The 26,681-nt window shown below is 55.2% G+C and overlaps 1 protein-coding gene across 9 annotated transcripts in view; it reads left to right on the forward strand.

Annotated features, from left to right (window-relative positions):
• Positions 1-1,001: 1,001 nt before the first annotated feature.
• Positions 1,002-26,681, forward strand: part of KIF17 (kinesin family member 17) — a 47,258-nt gene continuing 21,578 nt past the window's right edge. For 7 of the 9 annotated variants that reach the window (XM_044769884.2, XM_044769886.2, XM_044769883.2 and 4 more), the window contains exons 1-6: positions 1,088-1,454; positions 8,875-9,021; positions 10,020-10,121; positions 15,102-15,291; positions 18,159-18,611; positions 22,936-23,042. In XM_044769884.2, coding sequence (XP_044625819.2) covers positions 1,224-1,454; positions 8,875-9,021; positions 10,020-10,121; positions 15,102-15,291; positions 18,159-18,611; positions 22,936-23,042 — 1,230 coding nt within the window. In that variant the 5' untranslated portion in view covers positions 1,088-1,223. Of the gene's footprint in view, positions 1,455-8,874; positions 9,022-10,019; positions 10,122-15,101; positions 15,292-18,158; positions 18,612-22,935; positions 23,043-26,681 lie in introns of all 9 variants that reach the window. The other 2 variants (XM_044769882.2, XM_044769890.2) reach the window with 2 other exon arrangements.

Below are 26,681 nucleotides of genomic sequence, written 5' to 3' on the forward strand. Positions count from 1 at the left end.
TCTGGCAACTCAGGCTTTCCTTCTGCTTCTGCAACAGGCTACAGGACCTTTGCACAGCCTGGACAGGTCTCCTTGGCTTCCTCCCCTCCCTTTGCTTGGTTGACTCCTCAAGCCTACTGTCTCACAGTTCCTGTCGCTCTCAGGAAGCCTGCCCTGACCGCTCGTGCCCGCCCAGGTCTGGGTGGTATCATTGGTCTATGTTCTATAGAACTAGTTCTTTAGTTTGCAATTACTGTTTCATTGATGGGATTTTTGTCTGTGGGATATTTGTTTCCAAGGTCAGTCTGCCCCCCAGAGACTATGGGCTCCCGGAGGGCAGGGATTGGGGTGTCTCCCAGGGCCTGTCATAGTGCTGGAGCATAGCTGACAGTTTCTGTGCAGAGGGGGCCCAGAGGAGGCGTGACAGCTGCTATTGTGGCTGGAGGGGCTTGTGCTGAGCCAGGAGAGAGAGGCCAGGAGCCTCTCCAGGCAAAAGCCTTTGGCTTTCGCAGTTTGTTTTGTTTTGTTTTGTTTTGTTAATCTTGAGTCTTAGAAAAAACGAGGGGTGGCATTAGAAGGAAGCTGTGTTCTGTCCTGGGGGCTGTGACAGGCTCTGGAGCAGCCTTCCCCTGAGGCAATACAGGGGTGTGGATAAAGGGCAGCAAGGTCCATGTTGCCTTTCTCGGTAGGTCTCTAACCCCCTCGTGAGGCCCATCCTCTTGTAGCCATCTCCGAGGTGGAGTCAAGCCCGGCCTCCTTGTCTTAGCTGGGCAACCTCGGGCAAGTTGCTTAACCTCTCTGAACCGGCGTGAGGATTAGAGAAGAGAAAGGATGTGGAGCGCCTGGCACGGAGCAGGCAGACGCTCCTGCGAAACCAGCGCGGGGCCTCCCCGCGGGCAGCCCTCGCGGGCCGGCCTCCAGCCAGGGGATGGATGCTCCCCGCGGCGGGAGCGACCACCGCGCCGACGTCCCCAGGACCGCGGCTGTGACGCCACGGGGGTTGCCCAGCAACCGCGAACGCCTCGGCGCGTGCGTGCTGCGGCGGCGGCCGGGCGCTCGGGGCGCGGGTCCTGCGGCGGCGCCTGCAGCGCGGATCCCCCCTTCCCCGCCCGGGCCGGGCCACAGGGACGGGCGAGCCCGCGCGCGGGGACAGGCGGCGGCCCCGGCCCGGGTCCTGCGACTCCCCGCCGCTCCCCCCTCCTCCCGAGGCCCCCGGCCGGGGTCGCGCGTCCCCGCCGCGCGCCATGGCCTCGGAGGCGGTGAAGGTGGTGGTGCGCTGCCGCCCCATGAACCAGCGGGAGCGGGAGCTGAGCTGCCAGCCCGTGGTGACGGTGGACGCGGCGCGCGGCCAGTGCTTCATCCAGAACCCGGGCGCCGCCGACGAGCCCCCCAAGCAGTTCACCTTCGACGGCGCCTACTCCATGGACCACTTCACCGAGCAGATCTACAACGAGATCGCCTACCCGCTGGTGGAGGTGAGGGCGCCCGCCAGGCCGGCCCCGGGCCAGGGCTTGGGGCCACCGGAACGGACGGCACTGCCTCTCGCCGGGCGCGGAGGCCCTTCGAGGGGTGCAGGTGGACACCTGCAGGTTGATCTGAAGACTTTCGTCCAGGCAGGAGCCAGCTGGAGCCCGCCCGCAGTGTCGCCTCCGGGTGTGCGCTGTCCCCAGTGCCAAGGCCGGTGCTCAGCCCCATCCCTTCCAGCCCGTTTCCCACGAGGACTCCAGCCCCCAGACCACTTGCCCTCCAGCCTCGGCCGAGAGCCTCAGGATTTCTCTGACAGCTCGGCCTCTTCCCCAGCCTCCTCCTCCCAGGCCACCCCTCTGCTTTCCCTCCCTCCCGCCTCTGCCTCCTCCTCCGTCGGGTTTCCCACCGCTACCAGCCCGTGTGGGGAAAAGACGTGGCTGGCTCCCCGCGTCTGCAGAGAGAAGGCCTGGCCTCTGTCTGGGAGGAGCGGCAAACCTTTACCTTTGGTGTAAGGTGCCATCGTCTTCCTCCTCAGCGCGGAGGGACAAGGAGCCAACGGCTGTTTCTCACTCTGTAGGGCTTTTGCTTTCTAGAGCGCTGTCACACTAGGTGGCTCCTTGGGGCTTCACAGCAGGGACGGCACTCAGGTTTCACAGATGGCGAGACTGAGGCCCAGAGGGAGGAAACGGGCCAAGCTCCCACAGTGAGTTTCTGGCAGAGGTGGGGCTGGAGCTGCGCCGGGTCTCCTGGCCAAGGGCTTCCGTTCTACCGTCTCCCCAACTGCTCAGCGAATAGCTCATTAAGTGAGATGTCACAGGTTTTTCGAGGAAAGAAGGAAAAGTTTGGGAAATGCTGCATACGCCCTCCCTCGCTTGAAGCTGCACAGGGATGCCTGAGGCTCTGGCCAGCTCACGTCCCCGAGATCACCTCCTTTGGCTGTCCCATCTCTTCTGCCAAGAGTCAGTCAGAGCCCTTGAGAGGGCTGAAGTGTTCTGAAGCCCAGAGCTCCCCAGTGGCTGGGGCCTGACCAGAGATGACGCCCAGGGCATGAGGGTAGCCCCCCCCCCGGGGGATGGTCCCAGCGTCTGGGGTTGGCCAGGCTGTCCTTCTGCCATCCCGCATTCCCAGGCTGGAAGGGACCTGAGGGATCATCTGTTCACACCTCCCTGCACCGCTCCCCGCCCCCCCCCTCCCCCCCCCCCCCCCCCCCCCCCCCCCGGCCCCTGGGGTCCTTAAATGGCCAGCCAATGGCAGGAGCTCACTCTTCCCAAAGCAGCCCGTTCCACCTTTGCTTCTTGGCTCCAAGAAGACCGTTCTGCACGGTGAGTCAGGGTCAGCCTCCCTGAAGCTTTCGGCCACCTCCTGGGCTCTGTCCCTGGGGCCCCAAAGAGCCCCTCTGCTCCCTCCAGCAGGGTCAGCCCCTCAGAGAGTTGAAGATCCCGGTGTGGCCTGCCTCCTTGGCCTTGCCTCCTTTGGGCCTCAGCCTTGCTTGTTGCCGGGGGCACTCAGTTCCCTCTTCATCCCGGAAGTAACCCAGGAGAGGCCTCCCTTGTCAGGGTCCCCAGGAAGCCCAGCCCAGAGGAGGAGACACTGAGGACACAGTGACTACATCAGAGCTCTGCTCCAGCTCTCCCGTCTGCCCCAGGTTCCCCCAGCACTTGGGACTCCGTCGGCCCCCTGGACAGCCCGCGGCGCCTCAAACTCAGCGTGACATACCTTCTTTCTCATTCGTTCATTCAGCTAACAAACAGCCTCTCCATCCCAGGCCCCATCCCAGGCTTGGGGAGCGCTGCGCTCCGCGAGCTCATGGTCAGGTGGAGGAGCAGCTGAGCTGATAGCTCTGATCCAGGGTGATGAGCGGGAGGAGAAGCCCTGGGGACTTCAGCAGCATAGGGAAGGCTAGCACACCTGGGCTTGGAGGGGATGGGAAGAGAGGGCAGGCAGGGAGGGCTTCCTGGAAGTGGTGAGGTCTAAGCTGAGGCCTGAAGGATGAAAGGAGTTGGCCAGGCAAGAAGGTGGAGGAAAGGGCCTTCCAGGTGGAGACCAGCGCATAGCATTTGATCTTCACCAGGCTCTGTGGTGGTGTGACCTGGGGTCATCATTCCTGATGGGGAAGCTGAGGTCTGGAGTGTCTCGGAACGAGTTAAGGGCAGATTCCCAAAATGTGTGTAAAGTTGTTTTTCCTTAACTCCAGAACAGGACTGTCCTATAGAACTTTCGGCAGTAATGGACAGGTTCTGTATCTGGGCTGTCCAGGTAGGTGCCACTGGCCGTATGTGGCAAGTGAGCACTTGAAATGAGGTTGTTGCTATGGAGGAACTGAATTGCAATTTTAATCAAGTTACATTTAAGTAACCACCTGTGGCCGGTGGCTCCCATATTGGACCGCACAGCTCGAGAGCAATGCTTTCTAATACAAATATAACATGAGCCACATACATAATTTGAAGTTTTGTAGTAGCCACATTTTAAAAAGCGAAAGGAAACAAGGGAGCTTAATTTTCTTTATTTTTTTTTTTTTCTTAGGAAGATTAGCCTTGAGCTAGCTGCTGCCAATCCTCCTCTTTTTGCTGAGGAAGACTGGCCCTGAGCTAACATCTGTGCCCATTTTCCTCCACTTTATACGTGGGACGCCTACCACAGCATGGCTTGATGAGCAGTGCTAGGTCCACACCTGGGACTCAAACCTGTGAACCCCGGGCCGCTGAAGCAGAATGTGCGCACTTAACCACTGCGCCACCAGGCCAGCCCCGGGAACTTAATTTTAATCCTACATTTTATTTAACCCAATACTTCCAAATCATTATCATTTCAATAAAACATAACAATAATAGATATTATCATTATATAATAACTATTAATGAGCTATTTTACATTCTTCATATGAAGTCTGAAATCTGGTATCTATTTTACACTCGGCATGAATCTTCAGATGCTAAAGTGGTAACGGTTAAAATGAAATGAAACACAAAAAATAAAATTGTGTTTAGTGGAAAATATTTTATATCACTTCAGTTTTTAAATATAAATCAATTAAAATAAGATAAAATAAATTCAGTTCCTCAGCCGCACCAGGCACATTTTTTTTTTTTTTTATTGAGTTGTTAGGTTACAATCTTGTGAAATTTCAGTTGTACGTTAATGTTTGTCATTCGTGTTGCAGGTGCACCACTTCACCCTTTGTGCCCACCCCCCACCCCACCTTTCCCCTGGTGTCCACTAAACTGTTCTTAGTCCATAATTTTAAATTCCTCATATGAGTGGAGTCATACACAGATTATCCTTCTCTCGCTGGCTTATTTCACTCAACATAATTCCCTCAAGGTCCATCCATGTTATTGCAAATGGAATGATTTTGTTCTGTTTCGCAGCTGAGTAGTATTCCATTGTATATATGTACCACATCTTCTTTATCCATTCGTCTGTTGATGGGCGCTTAGGTTGCTGCCACGTCTTGGCTATTATAAACAGTGCTGCAATAAACATTGGGGCGCACAGGACTTTTGGGATTGCTGACTTCAGGCTCTTTGGATAAATACACAGTAGTGGGATAGCTGGATCGTATGGCAGTTCTATTTTTAATTTTTTGAGGAATCTCCATACTGTTTTCCATAGTGGCTGCACCAGTTTGCATTCCCACCAGCAGTGTATGAGGGTTCCTTTTTGTCCACAACCTCTCCAACATTTGTTACTATTAGTTTTAGATATTTTTGTCATTCTAATGGGTGTAAGGTGATATCTTAGTGTAGTTTTGATTTGCATTTCCCTGATGATCAGCGATGATGAGCATATTTTCATGTGTCTATTGGCCATCCGTATATCTTCTTTGGAGAAATGTCTGTTCATGTCGCCAGCCCATTTTTTTTTTTTATTGAGTTATTGATAGGTTACAATCTTGTGAAATTTCAATTGTACATTAATGTTTGTCAGTCATGTTGTAGGTGCACCACTTCACCCTTTGTGCCCACCCCCCACCCCACCTTTCCCCTGGTATCCACTAAACTGTTCTTGGTCCATAGTTTTAAATTCCTCATATGAGTGGAGTCATACACAGATTATCTTTCTCTTGCTGGCTTATTTCACTTAACATAATTCTCTCAAGGTCCATCCATGTTATTGCAAATGGAATGATTTTGTTCTGTTTCACAGCTGAGTAGTATTCCATTGTATATATGTACCACATCTTCTTTATCCATTCGTCTGTTGATGGGCACTTAGGTTGCTTCCACGTCTTGGCTATTGTAAACAGTGCTGCAATAAACATTGGGGTGCACAGGACTTTTGGGATTGCTGACTTCACGCTCTTTGGATAAATACCCAGTAGTGGGATGGCTGGATCGTATGGTAGTTCTATTTTTAGTTTTTTGAGGAATCTCCATACTGTTTTCCATAGTGGCTGTACCAGTTTGCATTCCCACCAGCAGTGTATGAGGGTTCCTTTTTCTCCGCAACCTCTCCAACATTTGTTGCTATTAGTTTTAGATATTTTTGTCATTCTAATGGGTGTGAGGTGATATCTTAGTGTAGTTTTGATTTGCATTTCCCTGATGATCAGCGATGATGAGCATCTTTTCATGTGCCTATTGGCCATCCGTATATCTTCTTTGGAGAAATGTCTGTTCATGTCTCCAGCCCATTTTTTGATTGGGTTGTTTGATGTTTTGTGATTGAGTTGCGAGAGTTCTTTATATATTAAGGATATTAAGCCTTTGTCAGATATATGACTTGCAAATATTTTTTCCCAGTTAGTGGGTTGTTTTTTTGTTTCAATCCTGTTTTCATTTGCCTTGAAGAAGCTCTTTAATCTGATGAGGTCCCATTTGTTTATTCTTTCTATTGTTTCCCTTCTCTGAGAAGGCATGGTGTCCGAAAAGATCCTTTTAATACTGATGTCAAAGAGTGTACTGCCTACGTTTTCTTCCAGAAGCCTTATGGTTTCAGGTGTCACCTTTAGGTCTTTGATCCATTTTGAGTTTATTTTGGTGAATGGTGAAAAAGAATGGTCAATTTTCATTCTTTTACATGTGGCTTTCCAGTTTTCCCAGCACCATTTGTTGAAAAGACTTTCTTTCCTCCATTGTAGGCCCTCAGCTCCTTTGTCAAAGATAAGCTGTCCATAGATGTGTGGTTTTATTTCTGGGCTTTCAATTCTGTTCCATTGATCTGTGCACCTGTTTTTGTACCAGTACCATGCTGTTTTGATTACTGTAGCTTTGTAGTATGTTTTGAAGTCAGGGATTGTGATGCCTCCCGTTTTGTTCTTTTTTCTCAGGATTGCTTTAGAAATTCGGGGTCTTTTGTTGCCCCATATGAATTTGAGGATTCTTTGTTCTAATTCTGTAAAGAATGTCATTGGGATTCTGATTGGGATGGCGTTGAATCTGTAGATTGCTTTAGGTAGAACGGACATTTTAACTATGTTTATTCTTCCAATCCATGTACATGGAATGTCCTTGTATCTCCTTATGTCGTCATCCAATTCTCTCAGAAAGGCCTTGTAATTTTCATTACATAGGTCCTTCACTTCCTTAGTTAAATTTACCCCAAGGTATTTTATTCTTTTTGTTGTGATTGTGAATGGTATTGTGTTTTTGAGTTCTTTTTCTGTTAGTTCGTTGTCGGAATATAGAAATGCTATTGAGTTATGCAAATTGATTTTGTACCCTGCAACTTTGCTCTAGTTGTTGATTACTTCTAAGAGTTTTCCAATGGATTCTTTGGGTTTTTCTATATATAAGATCATGTCGTCTGCAAACAGCGAGAGTTTCACTTCTTCCCTCCCTATTTGGATTCCTTTTATTCCTTTTTCTTGCCTGATTGCTCTGGCCAAGACCTCCAGTACTATGTTAAATAAGAGTGGTGATAGAGGGCATCCTTGTCTCGTTCCTGTTTTCAGGGGGATGGGGTTCAGTTTTTGCCCATTGAGTATGATGTTGGCTATGGGTTTGTCATATATGGCCTTTATTATGTTGAGGTAGTTTCCTTCTATGCCCATTTTGTTCAGAGTTTTTATCATAAATGACCAGGCACCTTTCTACTGCAGCTAGGGGCTGCCCTCCTGGACAGTACAGCTGTATTAATTTTAGTATAGAACCCCTTCTCCAGGTCTGGGTGACATTGGTGCTCCTGGAGCGGCACCATGATGTTCCTGGGCTTCGTGTACCCCTGCTGTGGAGGCTACGGGTTGGGTGATCGGTCTGCCACTGCCCCTGCCCAATGACGGGGCCCATCCCTGTGTGTGGCCCCCGCCCTCTGATGAGCTGCAGGAACCCACACAGTGGTCAGGGTTTCCTTGGACAGGGGACAGGTGCTTGTCCAGTTCTGCCCATAAAAATGAGACCTGTCCCTCAGAGGAGCTGTGGTCTCCTTCCCCAGCAGTCCCTGGGGAGCCTGAGCCCCCTGTTGGTCTGCAGGATGGGTCTTTGCAGTGGAACTGGGCGTAGATGCCGTGTGGGCCCTCGGGGCCTGGGAGCAGTTCTCTGGGCCCACGTTCTGATACAGGATTCCTCCTCCCCCATACTAAGTTCTAGAATTTGTGAGTTCCTGAGCTGTGTGAGGGCAGGGACTGGGGTGTCCGCCTTGTTCATTGCTCTGTCCCAGCCGAGCTCAGTGCAGGCACCGAGAAGAGTCAGTATCTGTGGAATGAGCGCATCGGTGCATGAAGAATGACTCAGTTTGCCTCCTGTCTTCCTTCCAGCCTCATCTTCCATCCCCGTCCCAGCTCCCCCTGCTCATAGCCCCTCACCTCTCTGCATCAAGCTGTCCCCTCAGCCTGGAACGCCTTCCTCTTCCTGTCACCTGTCAAAATCCAAGCCACCCTTTCTACTCCCCCGGTTCTACTCCCACCTGCCAGGAAGCTTCGCCTGGTTCTTCGCACACTGTTCGTTCTCTTTTCCCCTGTTTGCACTCCCTCTCGTTGCCTGTTGCCTGACCTGCTCTCATTACATAACTGCCACTCGCCTTCTATGAGAATCCACATCCCGGGCACATTGAATGAGCACGTCTCTTTGCCAGCACTTCATGTGCTAATGCAGGTAATTCTTGGGTAGACCTCAACAGCCTTAGAGGAGCTGCTTTTCTAATCCTTTATTACAGATGGGGAAACTGAGGCTCCATGAGCCTAGGTAACACCAATTCATTGGCACACGCTCAGTAAGAGCGGAGACTGCATATGAACCCAGGTGGCCAGGCCCCACAGCACAAGCTCTTAACCACACCCGGGGACAGTGGCCTACCCACCAGGCAGTGAGCTCCTTGAGGACAGAGCTGTGCCTTATTCATCTCTACACAGCCCAGTACCATTGTGGTGGGAGACCCAGGGAGGGGCCCTGAGTCTGTGAGTTAGAAGGCAGCCCCACAGACCTGGGCCTGGCCCTCAGCCTGGCTGGGCTCGGCCAGCTGAGACAGGGTTCTTGTCCTGCCACGCAGGGCGTCACTGAGGGCTACAATGGCACCATCTTTGCCTATGGCCAGACGGGCAGCGGGAAGTCCTTCACCATGCAGGGCCTGCCGGACCCGCCTTCCCAGAGAGGGGTCATCCCCAGGGCCTTCGAGCACATTTTCGAGAGCGTCCAGGTATGGGTCTCGTGGAGGGAGGGGGCAGGGCTGGTGTTCTGGGCTGGCGGCTCCCCGAGCGTTGCCACAAATGGCCCCAGAGCACCTCTGACCCGTGGCATCGACTGTAGGATGCAATCAGAGCCAGCCTTGACTTGGCATGGGGGAGCAGAGGCTGGCTCTGATTTCTGAAAAGGTGATGGGAGAAGAACTTAAAACTGAGAAATTCTACCTACTGGTTCCGTGTTTTTCTCCTGCCATTTTTTGATTTTAACATTTCATTTAGCATTTCACATGGATACGATGACCCAGAGCGTTGGCCCTGAGAAGCGGTTGTAACAATCATACTTCTGTTTCTATTAAGCAGTTGCAAAGCCCTTTGCATAATTATCCCACTGAACCCCCGCCCTGACCCAGGAGGTGGCTATTATCCCCATTTTCGAGATAGAGAAGCCAAGAGTTGGAGCCCTTATGGGCCAGGCCAGGACTGGTTATCCCGGTGTCCAGGCTGCAGGGGAGAATTGCCCTGGTGACATTCGTGGCAATGTGCAGAGATCCCTGCATCTGGGAAAGGGCAGAGCGGGTCTAGGGCCCTGGTCAGCTGCAGAGCCCCCTGTACCCGCTCCCGGGACTCATTTTGGTGACCCCCAGGAGTATCTGGCAACAGGCAGAGCTGCCAGGCATCAGCCCAGGGCCAGAGCTTGGGTCGGGCCTTAACTGTGGCCTCAGTTTCTCTACCTGAATAATGGGGAGGCCTCTCCCGTTTCCTTTGCCGTGAGGTTTATAGAGAGAGCATTAGACCAAAGCAGTATGAGAACTAGTGAGAAGCAGCTGTGAGAAGCCCGAGGGCCCGCAGAGCTGCAAGGAGGGGAGAGCTTGCCAGGCAGACGGGGCTGGGGACGCCTCTCCCCTTGACGTCCCCCCTCCTGCCATGATGTCGTGGCTGCAGAGGCTCAGGTCGCAGGGGCACGTCTGGCGGCAGGCACTGTGTCTTTGCTCTCTCTGTCCGCTCCCTGCAGTGCGCGGAGAATACCAAGTTCCTGGTCCGGGCCTCCTACCTGGAGATCTACAACGAAGACATCCGTGACCTGCTGGGGGCTGACACCAAGCAGAAGCTGGAGGTAGGTGCAGACCTGGCGAGGGCAGGTTGGGGGGAGGTTGGCATCAGGTGGGGTCCCCTCAGAAAAGCCGGGGAGGTATCTGGAGAGCCAGGTGCTGGCTCAGACCGGAGTGGGGACTTTTGAACTTGATTCTGGAGTATTCTCGGAGTCCAGGTTGCAGGGGAGGGGTTAATGGGCTGACCCTCCACCATACGAGGTGGGGCTGGACCTTGCCTGGGGTAATGCCGCCTGTGTCTGTTGTAATAGATGTTTTGTGATAGATTTCATTTGAAAAATAGGTTTCACTTCTAAAAAATTATTTTGAAAACCTTCAGGCTAAAAGGAAGGTAATAGTGATTGTCACTTATCAAGCACTTACTATTTCTTTCCTGAGTGCTTTAGGCACATTATCCCATTTGACACTCCCGTAACCTTGTTAGGTAGATATGGTCCCAGTTTGCCGATGTGGGAAGGGAGGCTTAGAGAGGTTAATTCATTTGCTCAAGTGGCCAAACCTGATTTGAACCCAGGTCTGTGTCTGACTTTAAGGCCCTGAATCTCAAAAATCATATTTTACTGCTGCTTGGCAATAAATGGGTTCAGATTCTGGGATGTTGTTCCCATTGGAAAGAGGTCAGGTGTGGGGGCGCCCAAGGACCAATCATATGACCTCATAAGGCCGTTGTGAGGACTGAAGAGAGTAAGGAGGGTGAGCTGCTTGGCAGAGTGCTGGCGCATAGTAGGTATTCGATGTGTGAGCTATTTCATGCGATTGGGATTCTGAGAAAGGACAGTGGGTGTGACTGGGGCTTGCAAAGTGGAGTCCTCGGGAGAAGGAGTCAAGGCCTGATGGGGAGCTCACCACAGAAACAGGTAGGGCTGGCTCAGTCAGCCACTGAGCGCTGATAATTACGTTTTGTAAATTGTCCTCAGTTTCCTAAAAGGCCAGAATCAGAATGAAAGAATATCATTTCCAAGCAGGGTGAAGCAGAATTGGATGCTTTGAAGGTTCTGTCAAGATAGGCAGAACTTGGCTGACCCTTTGGGGAGCCCAGTGAGGTCAAGTGACCTGCCAGGACTGGACACCAGTTGGTGGCAAGACTGGACCCAGGTCCAGACCCTTGGGCCTTCATTTAGTGTGAGGTCTTGGTTATGTCTCCTGCTTGGGACTCTTTAAATGCTGGGTGGGCCTGGTCAGGTCCAAGGAGGGGAGCACAGTGGGGAGGAGGCTGACGCAGATCTGTGTCCAGAATGCTCATGGCTGCCCCCCCAGCTCTGGTGCTTCTTGTCTGACCAAGCAACCAATAGACCCCCACGAGGCCCACAGCCAGCGTCGGGGGTCAGCCTACCTCCATCAGGTCGGCGGGCCCAAGTCGGAGGAGTATCAATGATTAATGAGCATCGACCCAGAGGGTGCTATGGAGATGCCCCTTTTATGGGTGAGGAAACTAGGCTGGGGAAGAGGAGGTGACTTGCCTGAGGTCCCCCGGCTAAGAAGCCACAGAGTCAGGGTTGGACGTTTTCCATGACCTGACCTGCTTAAATCTCCCCAGGACACGTGCCTTGACAGCTACGGGGAGGGGGGCAGGGCCACCTAAAGGGGCTGCTGCTGATGCCTCTCGAGCCCCCTGACCCTCAGTGACCTCTCGATGGACGGGATGTTGGAACCACCTGATTCCCACCCCACCCCCACCCATGTGGGGGCAGGACTGTTTCTTTGCTGAGCTCCAAAGCCTTCTACTTGCCCCCTGACCCCCACTTTCCTGGCTTCATTTGAGGGGTATGTGACCATTCTATGGCCCAGCTGAACAAATCAGACCTCAGGGATCAGCTGTCTTGAAAAATCTTGTTTGCACTGGTCATATTGTGGAAAAGTCCTTAAAAATTTGAGCCAGAAAGACCCTTAGCTTCCAGTCCAACCCTTTCCTGGTACAGATGAGGAAACTGAGTCCCAGAGAGGGGAAGAGTCTTGGCTGAGGTCACACAGCAAGTTACCAGTAATGGTGTTGGTGCCAGAACTGTAGGATCTGAGTGATTGGGTGCTTTCCTCCCAGGATTTTGGGGGGTCAGCAGTTATAGGAAACCCCTGGGCAATAAGAAGCCAGTAATGGGGCTCCAGTCAAGGGAGGCACAGCCTTCGGAAGACTTACTGGGATGACCTGGAGGGCGCCAGGCCACACGCTGCCGCAGGTCCACACAGGTGTGAACGCCCTCCCTCCCTCCCTCCCCATCGCCCTCCAGACCAGGACCCGCCCCCACCCCTCCTCCTGGGCTCCTCCCAAACACAGCAGCGCTTTGCCGTTTCTAGGCAAGAACCTCCAGCCGCCCACCTGGCATCCTTCTCTTGTCTTCTCTATCCTGGAGCTGGAGCAGCTGAGTCATAGCTCAGCCCCCAGACAGGGAAATGGGGAGAGGAGGAAGGCGCAGGGCCCTGATGCCAGGTGTCAGCCCTGAAAGACCAGCCTGCAGGATCCGGGCCCCTGCCAACCCACACGGGCAGCAGGGGCCGTCCTCCCCGTCTTCAGCACTCTGGACCCTAGAATGGCCTCCAGTACCCAGGCCCTGAGGGGCCAAGGGCTGGCAGCTGCATGCACTTGCCCCAGCTGGGCCAGAGGCCTCAGGCTGCCAGTGACAGCTTGCTCAGTGACAGTCCCCATGAGCACGCTGGACTCTTGACCTGCTGCCTCGTGGAGGGGGTGCAGATGAGTTCTTGTAGAAACCTCACAACTGCCTTAGCAGGAAGTGCTGTTCTTCTCCTCTATTACAGATGAGGAAACTGAGGCTCAGTGTGCCTAGGTAAGACCAGCCCACGGGCACACAATCAGGAAAGGGTGGAGACCGGATTTGAACCCCAGTGGCCAGGCCCCACAGCAAAAGCTCTTAACCTGTGCTTAACACAGGGCCTGATAATTCTGGTAATTAGGGGTTATTATATTAGCTAGAGCCAGCAAGAGATTCTGGGAAGAAGATTACACCCCCTCCCCCCAACCATCACGTACCACCATCATGGAACCCAACCCGGTACTGCGCAGTCGAGGTGGGGCCATTGGGGGCTCTCCACTTGGTTCCCACAGACACTGTACGGGCAGCGTGTCAGGATCCCCATCCTCCATGAGGGCGTTTCCTGGCTCTGGAGCATCCTGCCTGCCCTGGCCATATCCCAGATGGTTGCCATGGCAACCTGGCTCTGGCCTGCGCTGCCCAGTGGAGCAGTTACCGAGGAACGAGGAACGCAGCCGCAGCTGGCAGCTGTCACTCAGCGCCTCCTGGGCATGGGTGGTGGGTGGGGGCGGGAGGAGCAGGGGAGGGGCAGAGGGAGCCCAGGGTGGAGGGGGATCATAAGGGGGGGGCAAGCCTTCCTGGGCCTAAAAATAGGGAGAGTGGGCGACCCCTCGGCGAGAGCTTGCCTCCCTGCCCCCTTTCCTGCTCCTGAGGTGGCTCAGGTGACACAGAGCAGCCTCACCCTCCCTGTGACCTGGGTTCACTGAGCCCCCTCCAAGAACCCACAGAACTTTTTTTAGATCCCTTCTCCTCTTAATCCTCATAATAGTCTTGCAGAAGTAGGATTTGTTATCCTCATTTTCCAGTTGAGGAAACCGAGGCCGAGAGAGACAAGGTGACTTCCCCAGCCACAGTGACAGAGCCGGGTTCTAACCCCGGCCAGCCTGGCTGACCAAACAGGAAACCGCGTTCTTCTGAGGCCAAGAGCGGTCGTCCGCTCAGCCACTCACCTGGGCCTGCTTTGCGCCGGGTGGGCTTCTAGGTCCTGGGGCTGTGGCAGCGATCGGAACGGGCAGCCCTCCAGGCACGCAGGTGGGCCGCGCAGCATCCACGCTGCCTGCGAGCCACTCTGTGTCGAGGTCTCGCGCTCGTGTCCTTTGTGCTCCATCCTCACAGCCACCTCCTAAGTCAAGGTCAGCCCTTTGTCATTCAAGCTGCAGTTACTGCTGGTGCTCCAGCCTCCCCCAAGCTCTGCCTCTGGAGTTCCCACTGCCTGTGACCCCTTGCTGCCCTGCTACGAATAGCTGTGTCACTTCAGCAAGTCACTTAACCTCTCTGTGCCTCAGTTGCTTAGCCCTTCCATGAAGCCCAGACCTTCTGGCTGGGTCTGGCTATTGCTCTGGTTCAGCAGACAGGGCACGCCTGTGCTTGCCCCCACTGCCCCCATCACTGTGCAGCAGGGGCCCAGCCCACCTGGGACCCTGAAGCTGCCCGGAGCAAAGCCTCTGAGCCTTCTGGGGCTCAGACCAGCAGACAGACGACTTTTGTCCTGATTCATTCTGCTCTTGCCAGAGTGGTTTTATTTCTTCTCACACTTGAAAAATATTGCGTTTCACAGCTCTGTGTCAGCAACAAAACAGTTTGGCTGCCTGGAGAGCAGGCAGGGAGCAATCAGATTAATTTACTCACTGCTGTCGCGTGGAGGGCTGGGGGCCATTTGAGCTGTAGGCCAATGGGAGTTCCGGGCAGCAAATGGCCCTTTGCCCACCATGATCCAAGGATCTGGGCATGTTCCCGTTGCCCTGGAGCTGTGACAGAGAGGTGAGCAGGAGCTGAGCAGGAGCTGTGTCTACGGGGCAGAGGAGAAGCACCTGGAGCCCTTGTTGTGAAGCTGGAGCTCCCAGACGAAACCACCTTCACCATCACAGCACCAACAACAGCAATGAGGAGAGTGGCGGGCATTTCTGGGGCACTTCCCATGTGCCAGGCTCCATGCCAAGCACTGTATTAATTCACTGAATCCTCACCACCTCCCTAGGAGATAGATATCTCATACCCATTTTACAGATGTGGACACTGAGGCTCAGAGAGTTGTTAAGTCACTGGCCCAAGTTCCCACAGTGAGTAAAAGGCCGAGGTGGGTTTGAGGCTGGAACAAACCCCTTGCCTGTTGTAGGGTATTTGAGGTGCCAACCCGCACTGCAGGAGGGGGAAGCTGGTCTGAACTGGGCCCTTCCCTCAGGTTCCTCGGGATCCCTGACCCACCCCTCCTGCCCACAGCTGAAGGAGCACCCGGAGAAGGGAGTGTATGTGAAGGGGCTCTCCATGCACACGGTGCACAGCGTGGCGCAGTGCGAGCGCATCATGGAGACGGGCTGGAGGAACCGCTCGGTGGGCTACACCCTGATGAACAAGGACTCCTCGCGCTCCCACTCCATCTTCACCATCAGCATCGAGATCTATGCTGTGGGTATGTGGGGCCGGGGGCGGGGGAGGGGCCGGACAACCTGAGCCGGCTTCCCACTCCTGGTAGCCAAGACTTTCTAGCAGCCTCGGCTCTCGGAGCCTTGAGGGCTGGCTCCATCTGAAACTCGGGAGAGATGCTCGAACTGCCTGGAGGAACCATAAAAGGACCCTCCCCGTGCTAGGACCCATGTTTTCAGGATAAACAGCGTCATCAACAACAACAATCATAGTGATTGCTGCCACTGAGCGCTTACTATGTGCTGTGCAATTTACGTGCATTAGCTCATTTACTCCTTGCAACAACCCCGTGAGGCGGCTGCTAATATCATGCCCAGTTTGCAGATGAGGAAATCGGGGTCACACAGCTAGGAAGTCTCAGAGCTGGGCCTCTCTCCCAGGTGGTCTGTCCCCAGAGTGTGTAGCACCGAATCTTTTGGATTCTTCTCTTTCTCTGTCCTGCTGTCTCCTCTTTGGTCATCTCACTGTCCCTTCTTTCTGGAAGAGTTACTGAGAAGGGAAGAGGAAGGAAAGAAACTCCTATATACTTCAGGCCACCTATAGACGCTCTGCTAAGCACTTTACACACCTCATTCCGTTTAAACCCCACAACAGCCCTAGAGACAGCATTATAATTCTCATTAGCAGATGAGGAAACTGAGGCTCTGAGAGGTGAAGTGACTTGCTTGTTCAAGGTCCCACAACTGCCAAGTGGTGGAGCTGGGATTTGAACCCAGGTCTCCCTGACATCTGGGTTTTTCCCACTAACACTGCAGCTGCCTCCAAGCTGGTGGTCCATCACAAATAGAACTCCTGAGAACAGTGGAGCAGGAAGCAGCCTCGCCCAACTAGGAGCATAATTCTGGAGAGATCCCTGACCCGGGGTCAGGGCCTAGGTTGATGGAACCTCCCACCGCACTGCCCGGCACCCGCCGTGCTTGCTGGGTGTCAGTCTCCCCTCCGGTCGCTGATATGGGGAGGGCGGGGCCAGGGTGCATCCTCATGTGATAAGGCTGTGGGGCGACGGGGCGTGGGACTAGGGCCGGTGAGAACAGATCAGGAGAGAGGCAGGGACAGTGGCTTGTGGGGTGCCTCTTGGTCTTTGCAGAAGGGTTTGAAGGATGGGGCAGGCTGCTTGGAAACAGGTTTTTAAAAAATTTAAAAGATATGATTTTCATTATAAAATAATATAAGTTCAATAAAGATATTTAGGAATTAGATAAAAGTAGGGAAAATTGCTCATGAGAGTAACTAACTGTTAACATTTAAGCATAATTCCTTTGGGTCCTTTGTTTCCTATGAAGATGTTACAAGCAGCTGAAATCTCACGCTCCAGGCAGTCCCTGCCCACGTCTCCTTTCCCAGGCCGTCACTGAGCATCTTCCCACCTCATCTTTGCCACGTCTTCATGCCCGTGGAGGTGGCTGAAGGACAGTGCCTTACTTGCCCTTTTCCGACCGGTCCTCTGGGAGGTGTTCATGTTGTTTCAGGTTCTCCCAGAACCATCTTGTAAATAATGCTGTGATGGACATCTTTGTGCACAAAGCTTTTTCTGTTTTTAGAGCCCCCACCTCAGACCAGATTCCCTGGAGTCGGCCTCCTGGAGCAAAGGGTCCACACTTGTTTAAGGCTCCTGGTCCATTCCACAAAGAGCTTTCCAGAAGGGCCCTTTCAAGTCCCTCCTTCCTTTTCCTTTTTTTAAAAGCCCAGAGCATCAAGCCCCTTGTCTGTCCAAGTCTCTGCTGGTACCAGGAAAACTTTTCATTTCTTTACTTCAGGCTGCTGTGCTCGTGGGCAAAACTAGGCCAGTTCTAGTTTCCACTGGTGGGAAACCAAGGACCCCTCCCCTCCCCCTGCCTCCCCCCCCATCTCACTTGGAACATTCTCAGTGTTGTCCAGTGATGATAAGCACTATTGATGGTACTAAGAGCAGCAGGCCGTCATCTAGTGAGCACTCGCTGAGTGCCAGCTCCATCCTGGGCTGTCACACAGGCTCTCAGTGTCACCTTGCGACCGCCTGTGGGGCGGGGCTGTCATTCCCATTTTACCAGGAAAGGCTGAGGCTCAGAGTCATGTGAAGTTCTTTCCCGGGGTTTCCCAGCTGCTAAAGGATAGAATTGGCTGCCCCAGGTCTGTGTCTTCAAAACCGGTGCTTCTGAGCCCCTGCTAAGCTGGTATCTGGCTCCTGTCACCCTCGACTCTCGGGGTCTGCCCTGTGAGCACAGCCTGCAGAACTGGGCTTGTTCTCAGGGGAAACGGACACCTGCTCTGTGCCAGGCCCTGGGTCAACTCTGTAAAATGTGCTGTCAGTTTACTTTACTCCTCTCAACAGCCAACCCTAGTGGAGAGCTATCGTTCGTCTCATTTTGTTGATATGAGAATTGTGGATCAGAGAGGTGCATGGCTCTGCCAAGGTCACACAGCAAGTAGGAGGCAGGACTGGGATGGGAACCAGGTCTAAGGGTCTCCAAAGCTGACGTTTTTGCATTAAAAGGTACAATACCCTGGTGACCCAGTCACATCCCTCCATCCCCCACCTTTGGCCCCACAGGAAATCTATAGGGGCTGTTGTGATAGTCATAAGAAATCCTGCTGCACTCAGAGAATAGCCTGTACCTCTCAGTCCCTTCTCCTTGGAGTCAGACAGCCCTGGGTTCTGATCTTGGTTCCACCACTTAACAGCTGTGTGACCTTTCTGGGCCTCAGTTTCCTCGTCTGTAATATGGGCACAGTAATAGCACCTCCTGCACAGGGTTCCCGTGCAGCTGAACTGAGGCCTTTGATAGGTGGGAGCAGTCGGTGCCTGGTGGCTAACTGCCTTCAGGACCGTGGGGCTCGCCTAAAGGCCCTTGCCCTCTGCCTGTCTGCCGGCAGATGAGCGGGGCAAGGACCACCTCCGGGCAGGCAAGCTGAACCTGGTGGACCTGGCAGGCAGCGAGCGGCAGTCCAAGACGGGCGCCACGGGGGAGCGGCTCAAGGAGGCCACCAAGATCAACTTGTCGCTGTCGGCACTGGGCAACGTCATCTCGGCCCTGGTGGACGGGCGCTGCAGGCACATCCCCTACCGGGACTCGAAGCTGACGCGGCTGCTGCAGGACTCGCTGGGCGGCAACACCAAGACACTGATGATGGCCTGCCTGTCGCCCGCTGACAACAACTACGACGAGACGCTCAGCACACTGCGCTACGCCAACCGAGCCAAGAACATCAAGAACAAGCCGCGCATCAACGAGGACCCCAAGGACGCCCTCCTGCGCGAGTACCAGGAGGAGATCAAGAAGCTCAAGGCCATTCTGGCCCAGCAGATGAGCCCGGGCGACCTGTCAGGTGGGCTCATGGAGAGGAAGTGGCAGGGAGGGGCGGGGACAAGGAGACGGGCTCCCCTTGGTCTTCCTCCCACCAGCTCCCACCTGAGAGACGTGGAAGCACACCCTCCCTCCTCTTGACTTCACGTGAGCTCTTGAACGGTCAGAGGGAGCCCAGGGAGTGTCTGCCCGCCAATGCCCAGGAAGAGGCCGGTCTGTCTGGCCCGTCCGTCCACTGCAGCCTGTCGCCCGCTCCCCGCCTCCCGGCTGTACTGCTGTTGTCCCACCTGTCTGCCTGCTCTCTCTGTGGCAGCATCATGATGCTGTGCTGCTTAGCAGCAGGGTGACTCACTCCCCCACGTCCCACCCTCACTCCCAGCTAGGCACCTTGTGATTGCAGCTCCCATGCCCAGGGAGGTAGAAATCCGTACCTGGAGCATAGGCCTGCAGGGTCCTTGCAACTGAGGGACTCCACGGTTTTCTTTGCCTGAGAATCCATTGGGGAAGGGAGCATAAAAGAGTCCATCTGTCCATTCATCCTCCTCCCCACTCACCCTCCTCTCTATCCATCCATTCTACACCACACTCATTCGTCTACCCATGCCTCCACTCATCCACCCATCCATCCACCCATTTACCCATCTATCCACCCATTTACCCATCCATCCACCCCTTTACCCATCCATCCACCCCTTTACCCATCCATCCACCCCTTTACCCATCCATCCACCCATTTACCCATCTATCCACCCATTTACCCATCCATCCACCCATTTACCCATCCATCCACCCCTTTACCCATCCATCCACCCATTTACCCATCCATCCACCCCTTTACCCATCCATCCACCCCTTTACCCATCCATCCACCCATTTACCCATCCATCCACCCCTTTACCCATCCATCCACCCATTTACCCATCCATCAACCATCCACTCACCCATCCACCCGTTTACTCATCTATCCACCTATTTACCCATCCATCCACCTACACGTCCATTTACCTACCCACCCTTCCACCCACTCCATTATTTATGCATCTACCCACTCACCCATCCACCCACCCATCCATCATTTAATCCACCCATCCATTCACCCATTCTGTCCACTACCCCATCCATCCTACCATCCACACATCTACCCATTTATTCACTCCATCCTGTTACCCATCCTTTTATCTGTCTTTCTACTCACCCACCCATCCACTCATCCAAAGTTCACGAAGCACCCCCTCTGTGTGTGGACCTGTGCTGGGACTGGGGCACAGAGATGAGTCAGATCCAGGCTCTGCCTCATGGGTACCTTGTCTCCTGGGGGAGAAGGACACTCCAGCAGACCATCGTGTGCATCTAGGGCAGAGAGCTGCACAGGCATTGCAGGGCAGAAAGCAGTGTGTGGCCGGTCTATCTGGGGGTGGACTGTGGTCAGTCAGAGGGGCTTCACAGGGGAGGGGGCGATTGAACAGAGTCTTGGCAGGTGAGAAGTGTCCCTGTTAGGATGAGAGTGGCCAATGTGTGCAAAGATGCATACAATTGTAGGGTGTGTTTGGGGAACTGTGGATTCTTCTGCTGGCTGCCTGGTGGGTAGGGTGGTGGGAGTGGAGGGGGCCTTGAATCCCACGATGGGGGGGTTCCACTTTGGCAATCTGCCTTCCTCCTCTTTCCCTACTTCCCCCCCCGACCCAACTCTCCCCCAGGATTGGCAAGGGGAAGCTGGATGGAAGAATGGCGAGAGGTACCAGGAAGGAGTTGGGGGGCTCTGCCATTGGTCCCCAGACCTTGCAGCGAATGTTCGTGCAGCCTTCCAGCGCTTGTCATGGCAGCCTTGCTGGGTAGGGCTGTCGGTGTCCCCTCCTCCTGCATTAGGAGCAGGCAGCTCAGCGGCTGAAGTGACTGGTGCAGGGCCGAGAGCCGAGAGCTGAGCAGCAGTAGCCCATTCACATCCGGGCTCCTTGGGCAAGCCACTCCACCCCTCTGAGCCTCAGTGTCCTCATTTGTAAATGGAGAGAACACCGCCACCCGCATCGTTACTGTCGTGAGGCAGTTGGGAGGGTGCGTGAGATGATGGTGTGTGGGCTTCGCACGGAGCCTGGCGCTGAGGCTCATTAGACAGCATGCGATGCTTTCACTTTATAGTCGGGCCTGAAACCGAGCTGCATGTGTCTGACTCCACGTTCCATGCACGCGAAGTACCGCACGGTACTTCCTATTAGCTGCAGCCCCCTCGGGTCACTGGCTTTCTCTCTCTTCTCTGGTCTTTTAGCAAGACTTGACACATCTGGCGGTTTTCACTGGCCCCAGATGCTCTCCTTCTGCTCTCTCTTGCCCGCAGGCCGGGTAGGCCCTGTGCCTGCATCCCATTGAAGCTGCCCTCATCATGGATGCCCTCCTGATTGTTAAAGCCGGTGATGGGTCCTCAGGCAGGCCTCACCGTGTCCTCTTAGCATCAGTTGACTCAGCTGATCCCCTCCCTTCTCCTTGAAACCCTCGCTTCCTGGACCCTCTGTCCTGGTCCTCCTCCCGCCTGCCCAGTCGCCCCCTCTCCTTCTCCCTGCGTGAATCCCCCCTCTTCCCTAACCTCCTAACACTGGGCTATCCCACAGTTGGCCCTCTATCCTCTTCCCTCTCTGTGCTCACCTCTAAGCTGGTTTCTTCTGGTCTTGTGCTTTAAACACCATCTCTGCTCATGACTCTCACATGGGACCTCCAGCCTGGCCATGTCATTTCTGTCCAGTTCTTAATTTCTAAAGGTGACTGAGTAGTGACACAGAGAAAGAAAAGTTGAATGTTACTCACGGTTGGCCTAGAAACGAGAGTGGTGGTGTGTCACACGGGGCCACAGGGCCAGCACCGGTGTCCGTCAGGAGGCAGAGAGGAGGCGGGGGGACCCTGAGCCAGAGCCCTTATTGGGGTGGGAGAGGCGAGGCCGGGCAGGAGAAGCAGCCTAGGATCAGCTCACTGGACTGAGTCTGGCAGGTTTGGGCGGATGGGCCTGGGCCCGGGTGATTTAGCGAGGGGAATACTGGCTTGGCGTGTGCCAGTCAGACAGAGGAGGGGCTGGGGTGTGGACTCAGGACTGGCTGGCTCATATATGAAAGGTGGGCTCACTGACGAGTTGTTTACTCTCTAGGAATTAGCTGGCCCTGGGAGGGGTGGTCTCTCCCTGGCCAGCAAGTCCCCCAAGATGTCAAAACTTCGTAACATATAGGGAAAAAAACTACAATTAATATACCATGTCCTCTGAATTCTGGACTTGAATATCCAGCCGTATAAAATCGTTTCAAACTCAACGTGTCCAACACTGAGCTCTTGATCCTCCCCGAACCTGCTGTTCCTGTGGCTGTCCCTGCCCAGTTGATGGCAACTCTCTCCTCCAGGTGTTCAAGCCCGAGGCCTTGGGGTCATCCTTGGCTTCTTGCTTTCACTCAAACCCATGTCCAATCCAGCAGGGGCTCCTGTTGTCTCTACCTTTAAAACACGACCAGAATCTGTTCACGGTTGTCCCCCGGCCTGAGCCGCTAGCATCTCTCGCCTGAATTACTGCAGAGGCCCCAACAGGTCTCCTGGCATCTGCCCTTGTCCCCCTAAGTACCTTCTCCACACAGCCAGGGAGATCCCATTCAAAAAAGTCCTTTCATGGCCCTGCCAAGCCCTCTACTGGCCAGATTTGAACCAGGGTGGGAGCCCAAGCCCTCGCTGGGGCCTGCAAGGTCCCAGGGTCTGGCCCCATCCCCTCTCCGGCCTCCTCTTTGCCCATACTCTCCCCCACTCACTCCTCTCCAGCCACACTGGCCTCCTGGCTGCTCCTAGGATCGTCCAGGCTCCTGCCTGCCCCAGGATCTTTGCACTCACTGCTCTCTTCTTTATGTCTCCAGGATCTCTGACCACCTCTCTCCCTTCCTTCAGATCACTGCTTTCGTCTTACTTTGTCTCAAAGGTCTTCTTGGACCACACTATGTAAATTGCAGCTCTTCCCCTCAGTTCTGACTGCTGAGTACCCTCGCTGCTTTCTTTCTCTTCTTAGAACGTATCACCTGTAACGTGTTATGCATCTTGCTCATTTATTTCCTTTGCCTTTCTCCCCCAATTGAAAATGAACATGGCCGTGGAGTCCTGTCTATTTTGTTCAATGCCACATCCCCAGTACCTAGAACGTGTAGATGCTCCATAAGTGTTTGTTGAATGAGCGGGTAAATGAGCGTTTTACTAGAGACGTGCTTGACATAAGTTTGATACTTTGAAGTCCTTTTGAATGTGTGTGTAGTTGTCTTTTTATGGATTTGTGTTTGGTTCCTGCAAATCGTGTGCACCTTGGTCACAGCCCCTCATTTTTGTTTTTCTCCCAGCCCTGCTCTCCAATCAGGTGCCCCTGAACCCTGTCCAGACTGAGAAGCTGTTGCCCCCACCTGTGATCCAACACGACACGGAGGCTGAAAAGCAGCTGATCCGGGAGGTGAGACCCCGAGCAGGTGGGGGGATGGGCAGGCAGGTGGGGCCCCGCAGGAGACCATCCATTTCACCCCACCATTGCCTTGGGGTTGGTACTACAATCTCCCTTTTGGAGCTCAGAAAGCTGGGGCTCAGAGAAGTGCCATGTCTTGCCCAAGGTCACACAGCTAAGGAGAGTCTGAGCTAAGATTTGAACTCGGGTTCCTGGCTCCAGAGTGCAGTCCGTCCCACATCAGTGCTCTCCGGGGGAGAACAGGGAGGGGCTGGGGACATCTGCTGGAGCGCCGTCTCTCCTCAGGTCTGCAGGAAGGGGTGGCTGGGATGGGTGGAAGCGGAGAAGGCATTCCTGGCCATGGCGATGGCCTGTGCAAAGGCAGGGAGCTCTGAGTGGAAGGAGTCTCCCCCTTAGCAGGTGCCAACAAGCCGGGAGCTGAGAACAGGGCGGCTTGGTGGGCAGTGGGAGCCCCCAGGGGCCCATTTGACCAGTGGATAAGTGGGGTGTTGGCCTCCCACATGTGTGCCTCCCAGCATCTCTGCGAATCAGTGGGGCAGGTAACACACTGATTTCCAGACTCAGAGCTGGTCCCCAGAGGGGCCTGTATACAGCCAGTCCCGGCGGAGCCTCCTGGCCCCGAGTCAGGCTCCATCCCGACTCCAGGTTCTGCTGGTTTCCGGAGGTTCCTGCCACTTGAGGGCTGCATCCTGGGACCCCACATGTGGTGGAGTTTGACATTCGACAGTCCCTTGGGGCACTGGCTTTTTCCTGGTAGAGGACCTCATGCCAGGCAGGGCCAGCTCTGCAGGACTGGGGCCCAGATGTGTCTGCAGCCCAGCCTCTGCCACTCAGCTGTGACCTCAGGTGCCATCAGCCTTGGGGCTCCTGGAAGCCCCAGTCAGACTATAGGGGCCTGGGGCCCTGCTCCGGGGGGCCACACTGGGTAAGGCCTGGGGGTCTCAGTCCTGTGGCTGGAGGGCTGGGAGAAATCGGCCAGAGTCCCCAAGAGCTGCCCCATGACGGGCACAGGCTGTCACTGTTCTGGGAGAGGCTCAGGTGAACCCCATCCCAGCCCCTGTGAAGGTTCTTGGGGCTCAGCTGCCCACTCTGCTTCCCCCTTGCTGGTCTGGAGCGCCTGGGGCAAGGTCAGGTGTCAGGTTGTCTCTGGGGCCCTGGGCCCAGCTCCTGGTGACGTGTTGGGAGGAGGGGGCGTTTGGGGACAGCCGAGCCCACAGGAATGAGAGAAGTCCCATTTTGGGGGTTCACAGAGGGTTTGAGGATCATGTAGCAACAGGTGGATGCCGGTCACAAAGCGGGAGGGACGGGGCGGGTTGGCGGGGGTGCTGGATGGAAGCTTCCTCCTGGGGAGCCTGGGTGCACGCAGGGGCCCTGGCTGCCCTATAAGCGGGGCGCCTCCGCCCCCTAGTGGTCACCAGGGCGGAGAGCCCCTGTGCCAGCCTGGCTGCTCTCAGGAGCTGGTGGCTGGAGGGTCCTCCTGCCCTGGGTGGAGGGGTCGCCTGCCTCCTCCTCCTGGGGCCGCCTCAGGGCGCTGCCACCGGAGGCCGCGCCACCAGCTTCCGTTTTCTGACCCTGGATTTTCTCCTGTGAGCCACACTTGGAGGCAGAGCTGAGGGTGGCTGCCCTCTCTCCCTCCTCCCCATTTCTTCTTTCACATGTGACTCATAGTCGTTGAGACCTACTATGTGCCTGGAACTGTGCTTTCCTTTCCTCTCCGTTCTAGAACCAGTCAGGGCGCTCAGGATAAGGGGGTGGCCCCCGTGTGTGGTGGAGAGGGTGCTGGGCCAGGAGTCGGTTCAGCCGAGAGCTGGAGATGTGGCTCTGGGCCTCAGACTCCCGGCTGTACCCGGGGCATTTGGACTAGAAGATTCTTCTAGTCCGTCCAGCTTTCACATTCTGCAAGCCCGGTTCTTGCGGGCTCTGTGCTGGGGCAGGCTGTGTAAGCCCTCTGGGCCTGTGTCCTTGTCCCTAGAATGGGGTAACAGCAGCCTTCCTGCTACGGTGAGAGGGCGATGAGAGGGGGTGTCTGCTCATCGCTGAGTGTGTGACAATTACCAAGTAACAGTCGGGGTCGGGGTTTGTGCTCCAGGCCCAATTCAGTCATCAAGCATTTTCTGAGCACCTGCTAGGCGCTGGGCGCTGTAGCTGGAGGCGTGTGTGGCGCCAAGGAGGAGTTTTATTGCTTTTAATGTTGGAAGTCATTGGGCACGTATTGTAGACTGCCGGGAACAATCTGGTACAGGGGACAGGTCCGTGGTCTAGGAGGGAGAGGAGGATGGAAGAGCAAAGTCCTCGAGGGGGCGGCTTGGCTTCCCATGGTTTGTCCACTGTCACAAGAGGACACAGGTGGACAGGAAGATGTGGGGCTGGGAAGGTGGGGAGTCCTTGTCTGATGGCCTCAGTGTTCTCTGTGAAGCACCTGACAGGAAATGAGGGGGAGTGGAGGGTTGTGGAGAGAGGGAGGGTGGAAGGACTGGGGAGGGGTGCTGAGCCACGTGGAGGCCCGCCTGAGACCCGAGGTCGCACATTTACTGGTGAGACTGGAAGTTGGTGCTGCCGTGTGTGTGTGCGTGCGCATGTGTGCATTTCCAGTCAGGTCTTGCTAGGGTGTGAGTGCGGATGAACTGCGCTGGGAGGAGCGATGGAGGCAGGGCTGGGCCCTGGGATCCCAGCTGGGCACGGAAGGAAGGGGGCCGGGGGGCATGAGCCAGCAGACGGGGTGTGCGCTGGGGGGGTCTCTGGGAGGCCCTCAGAGAGCCGCTAGGTCCTGGGAGGCGGGAGCCTGTCTGGGCCTCAGCAGCGTCGCCGGTGCTGTCCTGGGACTTGGGGGCTTGCTGTGCCACCGGATGCGCAGTCACGCTCAGGAGCCTCCGCGCCCTCTCTCCCTCCCTGGAGCAGGGCCTGCTCTCTGAGCTGGTTTCCTCCTTCCGGGAGGGGTCTGGGGAGGTGTGGTGGTGGCCGTGTGTGCAGGGCTCTCCCACCCCAGCCCGGTCCCACGCTTCTGGCTGTGGCCGCTGCAGGCCCCTCCGTCAGGTGTGGCTCCAAAGGACAGAGGGTCACAGACTGTCATTCAGAAGTGCCCGGCTGTCATCCAGGAGATGGGGTCAGGTGCCCGCTCAGGCTCGGTAGTTGGGCTCCCTTGCTTACTGCTACGGTGGCTGCTCCCTGGGGACCCCTGGGGCTGGGCTGGAGGCCACAGGAATGGTGGGGCTGAGAGGGATAGGCCACATGACAGACAGCAGTGGGGTCTTCTGAGAGGGCAGTCAGGGAAGGCCTCTCTGGGGGAGGGCCTGAAGAGAAGAGCTTGCCAGGGAACCAGGGCCAAGGCCCTGAGGCAGGGGGGATGCGCGCATGTCTAGGAGTGGAAAGTGACCGGCGTGCCCAAATATGGCAAAAGTGAGGTGTGGTCAAGGGGTGGGCCAGCCAGATGCCTGGGGACTCAGGTTGAGTTGAGGAGCTTAGGTTTTATCCTTGAACATGGGATGCCATTGAAACATGGTGTGATGGACACGCTGCCGCCGCAAGGAGGAAGGTTTGGGGCAGGAGTGGAGGTGGGGGACCAGGGGAAGCCCATTTGAACACGAGCTGAGGGTGATGGCAGAGATGGAGAGAGAAGCAGATGAATAAAAA

The sequence above is a fragment of the Equus asinus genome, chromosome 5 (genome assembly GCF_041296235.1).
Source record: "Equus asinus isolate D_3611 breed Donkey chromosome 5, EquAss-T2T_v2, whole genome shotgun sequence".
NCBI lineage: Eukaryota > Metazoa > Chordata > Mammalia > Perissodactyla > Equidae > Equus > Equus asinus.